Below are 11,159 nucleotides of genomic sequence, written 5' to 3' on the forward strand. Positions count from 1 at the left end.
GGGCAAACTACCAAGCAGCCATAATGAGACATTCTCTGAAAGGTATAATGTGTGCCCCTTTACCTGTTGGCAAAGGATGGCACCTCGAGGATGGGGAGTTAACAGTGATCTGGATGACTAAAAATCCTGCCCCTGAAAGTGTGTTGCAGGTAGTCCACTGCAAGCAAGGCAAATGTGAGTCTGGAAGATGTTCCTGTATGTCTGCAAGACTGTCTTGTACTGATTTTTGTCGGTGCCAAAACTGTGCAAATGTTTCCCAGGAAACAGAAGAAAGAGCTACATGGGATGATGGCTCTGATGATAGTGATAGGGATGATACTGATGAGTAAAAATGTGCTGTGCATTATTTTAAGCTGATTTTAAGCTGCAATGAATCTGTTGTAGAATTGTTCATTTTTGGCATTATTCATAATTAAGGGGGGTGTGGTCGCATTTTGAATAATTTTAGCCAGCCTGGGCCAAAGTGTACTGGTTCTTTATGTTTGTTTGTTTACACAGTACCTACTGAACATTTTGAGGTATAATACATCACAGCTTTGCTAAATTCACAATGTTTATGTTTCATTTTGCTTGGTGCCTATCCGTGAATTTGAAGCTTATTTTGTAAAAATTTGTCGTATTTTATGGTCTACATTCACACTTAAGAATATAATGCACAAATATCTTTTCCAAATGTAAAGGTACATGCATTATGGTCAGTTTAAGATATATTTTGTGTTGCTAAAATGATTATAAATAAAGTTATAAGCAAAACCAGCAGCATAAGATTTTCGTTTTTTTTTTTTTTTTTTTTTTTACAATTATACACATTTATGGATCGTGACAAAAAACTGCAGGATATTTTGCGGAGAACTTTTAACATAAAGTCCAATATGGTGTTGTCTATGCAAAAATGCATTTAAAAAGTAGTGCCCAGGTGTGGGAACGAAAATCACTTTCTGGCCACTTTTTTCTCGTTTACCTTATGGCCTATTAGGACTACACCACTGATGTACATATACAAGAGTTCTAGCAAATTTGCAGCATATACAATTTCATAAAATTAGTGCCTTGTTTGATTTGATGTAATTTCACATTCAATTGTCTAATTAAAGAGCAACTGATGAACAAATGTGTATCTAATGAAGAGACTATGAAGAGAATAATGTATTCCAATTTTTTTTATTTTGTTATGATCTTGTGTTTTTCAAGTGTATTAATGGTACAGGTGTTTTTGGCATAATTAAATGTTACTTTTACAAAACTACTTTCCTTCTTTTAGTCTTTTCTCCAGATCTGTCACCTGTTATAGTGAAAACAGCTATGGTCTCACGATCTGTGTTCACCTTCATAACTGATTGTACAATGCATTAATAGTTTGTGGTCTTATGACCATTTCCTAATTCACTCTTTGTGAGAGTCTCATTCAGTCTCTTTTCTCACACTCGCTGTTATGGAGTTGTTCATCTTCATAGTTTTTCAGCTCCTGATGGAGGTTCAGTCTTACAGTAAGTGATGTCTATTGTTTAATTTTGATTAAATACTTTATTTCCAAACTCAGCATTTGTGTTCCGTATGTTTTAGTAATACTGCACACACTGGATCCTAAAACTTCTCTGCTTATTATAGGTGTATTAGTTTACATTAGGCATGTCATGAAAATTCATTCCCTGACTGCAATCACCTGATTAAACATTTGAGTTCCTAGAAATAAGAAGCTTATATTAATTGGACTTGGTTTTATAAACATCCTTGGAATATCCACTGTAATATTCATCTACATCTGCACATGTTCATATGAAAGTAATTACGGGTGATACTTGAATGAGAAATTGAGAAAAAAGCAGTTTTTAATTGTTGAGATACTGGATTTTTACAATTATTGTATTGTTCCTCGAGGCTCACTTATAATGTTAATAATGTTTATTAGAAAACTTATTAGAAAAATCACTTCAACACACACAAATGTGATAAGAGCTATCTAAATGACAGAAACCAGGAAAAATGTACTTTTAATTTATACGTGTAAGTAGATTTTTTTTTTGGCTCAAACCAAAATGTCCCATTCATTTACATGCATCATGATCCCTGTCTATGATTCTTGAGTCTATGTTCATGGACATTGCTCCTGCTCTTGCTCAGTGTCCCTTTGTTATTTACCTGTGTTTTTTTTTTTTTTTTTTTTTTTTTCATTTCATCAATAAACTATGTGCATTTGGATCCACCTCACTTTGTCTGTGTATCAGCATGACAGAATGAAACAAACAAGGGTAAATAACAAAGGAACACTGAGCAGGAGCAAGACCAGAAATCTAAGACAGGAACATCAACAACGAAACATGAGGGGAACAATGTCACAAACAAGACAGAGCTATAAACTAAGAGTCCATGAACAGAGACATAAGAAACACAGACAGGGATCATGAAAACATGGTGAGGGCAGGGTTTATAATCTATACTAGTAGTACTCAAGCAGATGTCTAGAGCCTCAAACTATGCACATTTTACATGTCTTCTGACACAATCATTTTATAAAACGTAGGACATGTATGCAATAAAACATTATGTTTTACAAAGACTTTGTATATGTAAACAGATCAAGGCAAATTTGATTTCACACACTGTAAAACCTGGTAAGTTAAGAATACTCAAAACATTTGTGGTAAAATTATTGTCTAAAAATATTTGAGCAAATAAACTATTTTTTAAGTTAATAAAGCTTAACATTTGTATGACGAGGGGCGGGGCTGAGAGCCATAGGAGCCAAGCCAAGCCTCTCTTCCATGATCGCACCAAACTCATCACGATGATAATCATACAACTTACTTCCATTAACAGTATATTCATTCAGATCTTCATAGCTCCGTGCTATTAGCAACAGCACACTGGTATGTACTAATGTAGTTCTCAAAAAGACATTTAAATACTCAAATATCATGCAGTATATAAAGCCTTTAAGTTTTGCGTTCCATCCTCCTAACCTCAGGCTCTACTCTTCACCATAACAGTAACACTGCAACACCAACATAACAGAAACATGTAAATCCTAACGTGACACAACATTAAAGGGTAACACTTTAGAATACTGTTTCTTACCTACTGGATAACTAATAATTAATTATTGAAGATCTAACCGGTGATTATTCATAACGACTTAACTCACTACTATTAACTAGTAAGGAAGATGTGTTAACTGATCAGTATGTAATATAACGTTATGATTGTGTTAAGTAACAGTTAGCTAATCAATAACTAATGAATTCTGTCATACCTACTGAAGAACTACTATTAATTATCTACTAGTTAAGGTTCAAGAAAAATAACTATGAAGTAACTACTAATGAACAGTTATACGCAGATAATCCCTATAATAATCAGGCTGTGTCCCACAAGTACTTGAGTAAAAGTACAGATACCCCAATAAAATATTACTCCAGTAAAATTATAAGTAGGCCTGTTCATTTTCAAAATAACTTGAGTAAAAGGACAAGTATAAAGTACTACTACAGTAGCAACTTTCTAAAGTTTGCTTCTAAATGTTTAAGTTTTGTTTATAAAATGTTTGTTAAATTAGTTTAAATGTGGGCAGTATGCATGTTAAAATTGAATAAAATATGAATTATCTGAATTCTTTATTAATTACTTCACTATAATTTTTTTTTAATAAGGGTTCACTATAATTTCACTTTAGAATAGGCCTAATGTTTCAGGTTCCAAATAAAATAACTATTTATTAATTACTAAAGGGTTCCCTATGTTTTCACTTTAGAATACTGTTTCAGGTTCTAAGTAATTCTTGAGGAATTCTCTAATAATTATTTATTAATTACAAATGGGTTCCAAATATTTTCACTTTAGAATAGGCTTAATGTTTCAGGTTCGAAATAAGTCATGCAAAATTATTTGATAATTCTTTATAAATTACTAATTGGTTACCTGTATTTTTACTTTTCCTCGGGCTTTGCCGTACATAAATAAATTTAATTAATGGTAATGTGTTATATGCTGATGAGGCACACATACAGTACTGTATATAAAATATAAAAACTAAGGTAAGTTATCGCAAGGCACTGGAGTCATGGTGGGGTTCCTACTGAAAGCTGATTTCTTACAAAACACACTAACAAAACAATTCACTACACAGGCAAATCCTCTGTAAAAATGTATTGCATTTATTAATATTGCATTTTCATACTACTACTACTGCTAATAAATTTTATATGAAAGGGTCACAATTCAATGCAATTTTTTATTGTTTATTTGGATCCCCATTAGCCACTACCAAAGTGGACATGGATCTCTCGATACTGAAATGTTTCTTATAAAACATATCAGAGACCCTTGTCCTTCACCAGTAGCCAACCTAAAATTTTGTGCATTCTCATAATATTAACCTTTCTCTTACAATTCAGAATTAGTCTTGCAGCTCTATTCTGGACTACCGTAACTGTAATTTTTCTACATTTTTACTTGATGCACTTGACCATACCACTGGGCAGCAGTATACTGAAACAGTATTCTAAAGTGAAAACATTTGGAAATTGCGTATAACTGTTCATTAGTAGTTACTTCATAGTTATTTTTCTTGAACCATAACTAGTAGATAATTAATATATAAGATATTTCTCTAACTGTTGCTTAACACAATCATAAAATTGTATTACATACTGATTAATTAACATATCTTCCTTAGTAGTTAACAGTAGTGAGTTAAGTGTTAATGAAAAATTACCTGTTAGTTCTTCAATAATTCCTTATTAGTTATAGTGTGTCAGAAACAGTATTCTAAAGTGTTACCAAGTACTAACTTATGTCTCTCTATGTTAATCCTGTGTAAAATCACACAAAATAACACTTAATTTCTACATTTATTTTCCTTTTTGGCTGATGCAAAGCATGTTTGGAACTAGAAAACACAATCATTTTTAAGTTCACCTTATTACAACAGCATTTTGAGTTTACAGAACTTCAGTCCAGTGAACTTACATAATTATTTGAGTGAAATTAACTTACATTTTTTAATACATTTTCACTGTTCAGTTTTACAGTGCATGTCATGATGCCTTTAAAGTAATAAATAAATAAAAAATAAATATGAGAATGACTGATTGATCTGTTTTGTTGCAGAATTTCCTAGAGTAAAAGTATCTCCAGATGTCATAAGAGAGTCCAGCTCAGTGAAGATCAGCTGTGAGACAGATCCACGTGTTTCAGTGATTGAATGTCACTTCTTCATAAACAGAGAAGAGAAGAAAATGAAAAGCAGTTCATCATGTGAGCTGGATCTCACTGGTGCTGAAGTGTTCAGATGGGCATCTGTAAAATCACCTGAATCACTCAACATTATCTGCTACACAACATTACATGCGCTAGGCTCAATCATATCATCTCCTGAATCTGATCCTGTCACAGTGACGGTTCGAGGTGAGATATTTCACTGCTTTTCTTCTGTATTAGAAACTTTTATTCCAGTGTTTTTACTGATCACGTATCATTTAACGTTATACAGATTCACTTCTAAAACTCATTATTAGTTAGTGATGATGATGTTACACATGTAGGGCACTTCTATATCTATTGGATAATAATTGTAAAGATCCTTTCAAAAGACTGTAAAAGTACATATTACTACCTTAAGGTTAAACAATATGCATTTAATATACTTTAGGAGTGAAGAAGGAACAAAGGTGTCCTTTTAAGAGACTTTCCCAGTGACACGCCGTTGTACCCTTAAAGCCACATCACTAAATTCATCAAATCAATTGTTAATAATAATGTTTGTATTGTTGTGTACCCTCCAAAACCACACATTACTAAAGGACCGATAATATTTGTATTATTATTATTTGAGGATCTGTATCTCCAACAAGCTAGCTTTGCTTTAAAGTTTGATAATAATGTAAAATGACTCTGTATAATGCTGATAAATTGTCTCCACAGTTTCAACATCAACAACCACTGAACAAACAACTACAACAGCCATGGAAACCTGTGAGTGATTGAGTTTATAAATAAGCTATTTTTAATCCATTTTTTTCTATACTGTATATCGCCATGCATTTCACAATGTCTTTTCATCAGCATTAACTGTGATGTCCACTTCTGAAGCCACAACATACAGTAAAACTGGTAAATTGCTAATCTGTTATAGCTTTTCTGGTTAGTCTACATTAAATTTGAGAAATCATTTATTTTTAAAAACTGATTGGCCTTGCAATGTTATTTTTATATTAGCAGATCTCCAAACCAAGATAAACCTGCCCACCATTACAGGAAAGGAAAACAGAAAAGTTCATTCACTCTCTCTCAATGGTAAAAGTCACTGTATATAATTAATATGTTGGATTCAAAAAGTTCAAATATAGAATTATTATCAAAGTTTATAGTGGTAGATCCTGAACAATTCTAAAGCTTGTTAATTCACTCACAACACAAAATTGCAATTCTGCAATTTGTAAAAATTAAACCTTAAACTTTTTCATCCTTTTTTGTGATAATTTCATGCGGCAAAAAAATCTACTAACTATTTATCTAATTCAGTGGCATGTTATTTCCCTTATTGCAATATAGACATGGATTAAATCATGCTATTTCTAGATTTATCTGAAGAAAAAAAAACTGAATTTGACTTACAACCCCAGTCACTGAAAAGTTGAGATGTTTTGTAAAATGCAATAAGATTTGTTAATTCTCTTTAACTTTTATTTAGTTGACAAAAGTAAAAAAAGAAAAAAAAAAAAAGATTTGCAAATTTTCACTGACCAGCGTAAATTTATTTTGTAAATATTAACATATTTTTATTTTGATGGCTACAACACTAAAAATAAAATAAAAGTAAAAAGATTACAACATCTAGATGTTAAACTGTTTTGAATCAGCTCACAGTAAGCAGGTGAATTGTTAATAGATGAGCGCATCATATTTGGGTATTAAAGGAGCATCTCAGACTTTGCAAGAAAAGCTGTAGCAAGGCTCATCACTTTGTGCCAAATTTCATAAGCGAGTGTCAAACAAATAAAAATCACATCTCGCAATGCAAAAATTGCAAAGAATTTAGGTCTTCCAGAAGCTCCCATATGTAGTCATGTTAAAAGATTCAGGGAATATAGAGGAGTCTCAGTCTGTCCAGGGCAAAGCCTTTGCATGACCTTTGAGCCCTCAGATGACATTGAATCCATCATGGTGTGGTGTTAAATATAGCCAGATGTGCTCAGGAGTACTTCTGAAAACTGCTGTCACTTAACACAGTCTGCCACTGCATTAATTCTATGCAGTGAAGCTGCCAGGTTCTCCGAGCCAGAGCTCATCTCAGATAGCCAAAAAGACAGTAGAAATGTGTTTCTGAGAAAAAATATCTTAAGTTCTTAGTCCTGATGACCAAATGGACCAAGCAGACTTTCATCAGCGACATAATCAAAAGCAAACATCTGTCATGGTATGGGGCTGCACTGGAGCAAAAGTCATGGGTGACTGCCATGTGTGCGAAGATACCATTGACATTTATTTAAATTGTAAATATACTGCCATCAAGACGATGTCTTTCATGGGAAGTCCATGATTATTAGATCAAGACAATGCTAGATCCCCTTCTGCATGTGCTACAACAGCATGGTTTTGTAGACTCAGAGTGAATGTGCTAGATCAGTCCAGATCTGTCTCCTATTGAAAATGTATGACCACTCATGAAGAGGAGAATCAGAAAACGACAGTCACACACTGCTGACCATCTGAAGTCTTGTATCAAATGAGACTGGACAATTTTTTTCTCTCTCAAAACCTTAACAATTAGTATCCTCAATTCCCAAACAATGAAACCTTGTAATTTAGAGAAAAGTTGATGTGACAGTGTTAAACGTGCTTCTGTCCCAACTTTTTTAGAGTGTGTTGCAGCCATCAAAATAAAAACATTTCTATATTTACTTTGTACTTTATATCAATTAAGTGGAAGATAATGAACAGATAACATTTTTGATTTTAAGGCATTTCACAAAACCTTTTCCTGAATAGTGGTTGTAAGACGATGCATCTTAAGAAACTTGATGGGGGGGGGGGGGGGGGGGTTGTCTGTTCCCAATGTTAAATGATATAATCCAGCTAAAATAAATAAAACTGCTGAAAACCTGGGTCAATCCTGATTCTTCAGTTCCATGGTGAGATTTAGAATCAAATATTCATCCCGTTTGCTTACAAGATCTCCCCTTTTCAGAGGTTTCTAAATATTTTAAGAAAAATTATTATTATAATATACCAATTATTGAATACTCCCTTGATGTATGGAAAAAGGTTGAGCAAATGGGATGCCCCTTTTTACACCAAGACAACAATCTCTTTGTTTTTAGAGCTTGGTCTGATTGTGGCATTCCCTGAAGGATATTTTTTTATGTTAAGGGCCTCAAATCATTTCAAGACTTAAAATCGCTGGAGAGAGGTAAGTATTGAGCTCATTAGTCTTTAGAGTAAGCATGCAGGTAAGACCTTTTTGTAAACAAGACCGAACGCTGGCTGGGTGCATGTGTGAAGTATATATGTGAACTGGTGATTGCAGGTGGATGAGGAGCAGGTGGGAGTGATTAATACTCAGGTGAGGGAATGCACTGTGATTGGTTGGTGATGGAACCTGGCGTGTCTGTTACACTAAAGCAGTACTCCATATTTTCTTATATACTTATATTCCAGCTATTTATTCTTGGGAATGGGAAGGTTTAGCTAAACCTGATTGGGATGTAGTGTGAGCCGTGTCCTGGGCACCTATCAGCGTCGCCCTGGCAACGAGGGAGATTCACCTGCACGCAATCACAGCGGGCTGATCGGTCCCAGCTGAAGCGGATGAGGAGAGGACTATAAATGCTGTGGCTGAAGGTGACACAGGCAAGAGAGGATCTTCAGATGACTGAAACTAACGTTGTGTCTCTTGTCCCTCTAGACAGCTGCGGATCGACAAGCCCGCCACCCGAGCACCGGACACCAAGTTCCCTTGCACTCAGCCGGCCGACAAACAGGATCACGTGGCACCGAGGACGAGCACCGGACACTCCAGGATTCAGCACTACACCATTCAATAAATACACCCTCCGGGGCTTCACTTTTCACTAAACCCTGTCGTGTGATTCCTCAGCCCGTGACACTGGTGGAGAATGCGGGCAACTTACTGAAGAATTACCGACTCACCAAGTTGTTCCCCCCCCCGCTTCTTCGTCAGGTGCTTGAGAAGCTCCTCCATAGCTGGGGAGGGAGTAACCGCCTGACGAAGAAGCGGGGGGCGGGGGGGGGTGGACAACTTGGTGAGTTGGAAGTAAGCCTTCGACAGCAGCAGATCGTCGAGCACATGGCCGCTCGCCAAGGAGAAACGGAGCGTGAAGTCGCCGCTCTGCCGGACCCGCGCACTCAAGCCACCCAGCTCCTGCCGAAGATGACCGTCCACGACGACATAGAGCATTACCTGGGCATGTTTGAATCCATCGCCGCACGAGAGGACTGGCACCGTGAGGAATGGGCGCGGATACTGGCACCATTCCTGACCGGGGAACCCCAACAGGCCTACTTTTCTATGCCAGCCCACCAAAAGGAAACCTATGATGAACTACGGAAGGAAATTCTGGCGCGTGTGGGTTTGTCCCCCATCGCCGCGGCCCAATTGTTCCGAGCTTGGGAGTATAATAGTCGGTTGCCAGCCCGCACCCAAGCTGCCGAACTCAACCGCCTCGCCCATCACTGGTTGCTCGCCGGGAGCCACAGCGCCGCCCAAGTGGCCGAACGTGTTGTCGTGGACCGGTATTTGTGCGCCCTGCCACGGCCCCTTCGGCAGGCGGCCGGGATGAGGAATCCACGCACCGTGGGACAGCTCGTCGAGGCTGTGGAGCTGGCGGAGATGACGATGCGACGAGAGGCTGGGGAGCGAGCACCGCCATTTCCCCGTAGGGTGTACCAGGAACGACGCACGCCAGAGGGCACCCAGCGCACAGTCAGCAGGTCGGCGGTTCCCGGGTGTAGTCAGGGACCTGCCCGTGCCCGTGCTGTTGGGAAGAGACTGGACAGGCTTCGACCAACTGCTCACCCAAGTCACCCGGCCTGCCAGCCCTGCCGGGAACCGCCAGAAGAGGAAGAACCACAGCCGGGGTCCCCGACAGCGCCCTGTCCTCCTCGCTTCGGACAGCGCCCGAGATGGTGAGTCCCCCCCCCCCCAAAGTGCTAACCTTTTCTATGATGTGTTCCAGCAGGTACGGGGTGGGGGAAGTTTTATGAAGGAGCAGCTCGGGGATGACCGGCTGAAGCACTGCTGGAAGCAGGTGAGAGTGGTTGAGGGAAAAGAGGTCCAACCACCACCACACCCAACCCCACACTTTGTGGTTCAGAACGGCCTGCTGTACTGTGTCGCACAGCGGAGAGGGGAGGAGGTCAAGCTATTGGTAGTCCCACGCACGAAGACGCAGACGATCATCGAGCTAGCCCATTCCCATCCTATGGCGGGCCACCTGGGGGCGCAAAACACCACTCACCGAGTCCGGGACCGGTTCCATTGGCCCGGCATGGAGGCGGAGATCAAGCGGTTTTGTCAGGCGTGTCCGGACTGTCAACGGACGTCCCCCCAAGCTCCTCCCCCAGCTCCGCTAATCCCGCTGCCCATCATTGAGGTGCCCTTTGAGCGGATAGGAATGGACCTCGTAGGGCCGCTGCCGAAGTCCGCCCGGGGACACGAACACATCCTCGTCATCGTGGATTATGCGACCCGGTACCCCGAAGCCATTCCACTGCGCAAAGCCACGTCCAAGGCCATCGCCCAGGAGCTCTTCCTGCTGTGCAGCCGGGTCGGCGTACCCCGGGAGATACTGACCGACCAGGGCACCCCCTTCATGTCCCGGACGATGGCTGACCTCTGCCACCTCCTAAAGGTCAAGCAGCTTCGGACCACCGTCTACCACCCACAGACCGATGGGCTGGTCGAGAGGTTCAACAAAACCCTGAAGCAGATGCTCCGCCGCGTGGCTGCGGACGACCGACGGGATTGGGATCAAATGCTGCCGTACGTCCTCTTCGGCATCCGGGAAGTCCCCCAGGCCTCCACTGGATTCACACCATTCGAGCTCCTGTTTGGGCGGCAGCCCCGTGGCCTGCTCGATGTCGCCCGAGAGGCCTGCCCATCGAACCACGATCGAGCACGTGAGGGAGATGAGGGAAAGGAT

General features: G+C 39.6%; 1 protein-coding gene across 1 annotated transcript; it reads left to right on the top strand.

Annotated features, from left to right (window-relative positions):
* The first annotated feature begins 1,432 nt into the window (after positions 1-1,432).
* Positions 1,433-9,041, top strand: LOC113110576 (uncharacterized). The gene is made up of 7 exons (XM_026274703.1): positions 1,433-1,487; positions 5,107-5,403; positions 5,920-5,970; positions 6,061-6,108; positions 6,214-6,291; positions 8,656-8,707; positions 8,903-9,041. Exons 1-7 carry the CDS (start codon positions 1,433-1,435, stop codon positions 9,039-9,041), a joined length of 720 nt encoding a protein of 239 aa, XP_026130488.1.
* The last annotated feature ends 2,118 nt before the right edge of the window (positions 9,042-11,159 follow it).

The sequence above is a fragment of the Carassius auratus genome, chromosome 11, assembly GCF_003368295.1.
Source record: "Carassius auratus strain Wakin chromosome 11, ASM336829v1, whole genome shotgun sequence".
Lineage (NCBI taxonomy): Eukaryota > Metazoa > Chordata > Actinopteri > Cypriniformes > Cyprinidae > Carassius > Carassius auratus.

Coding starts and splice junctions, on each gene's coding strand:
- LOC113110576 (XM_026274703.1), top strand. CDS start 1,433: ATGGAGTTGTTCATCTTCATAGTTTTTCAGCTCCTGATGGAGGTTCAG. Junction 1,488..5,106: donor GATGGAGGTTCAGTCTTACA/GTAAGTGATGTC, acceptor GTTTTGTTGCAG/AATTTCCTAGAGTAAAAGTA. Junction 6,109..6,213: donor CACAACATACAGTAAAACTG/GTAAATTGCTAA, acceptor TTTTTATATTAG/CAGATCTCCAAACCAAGATA.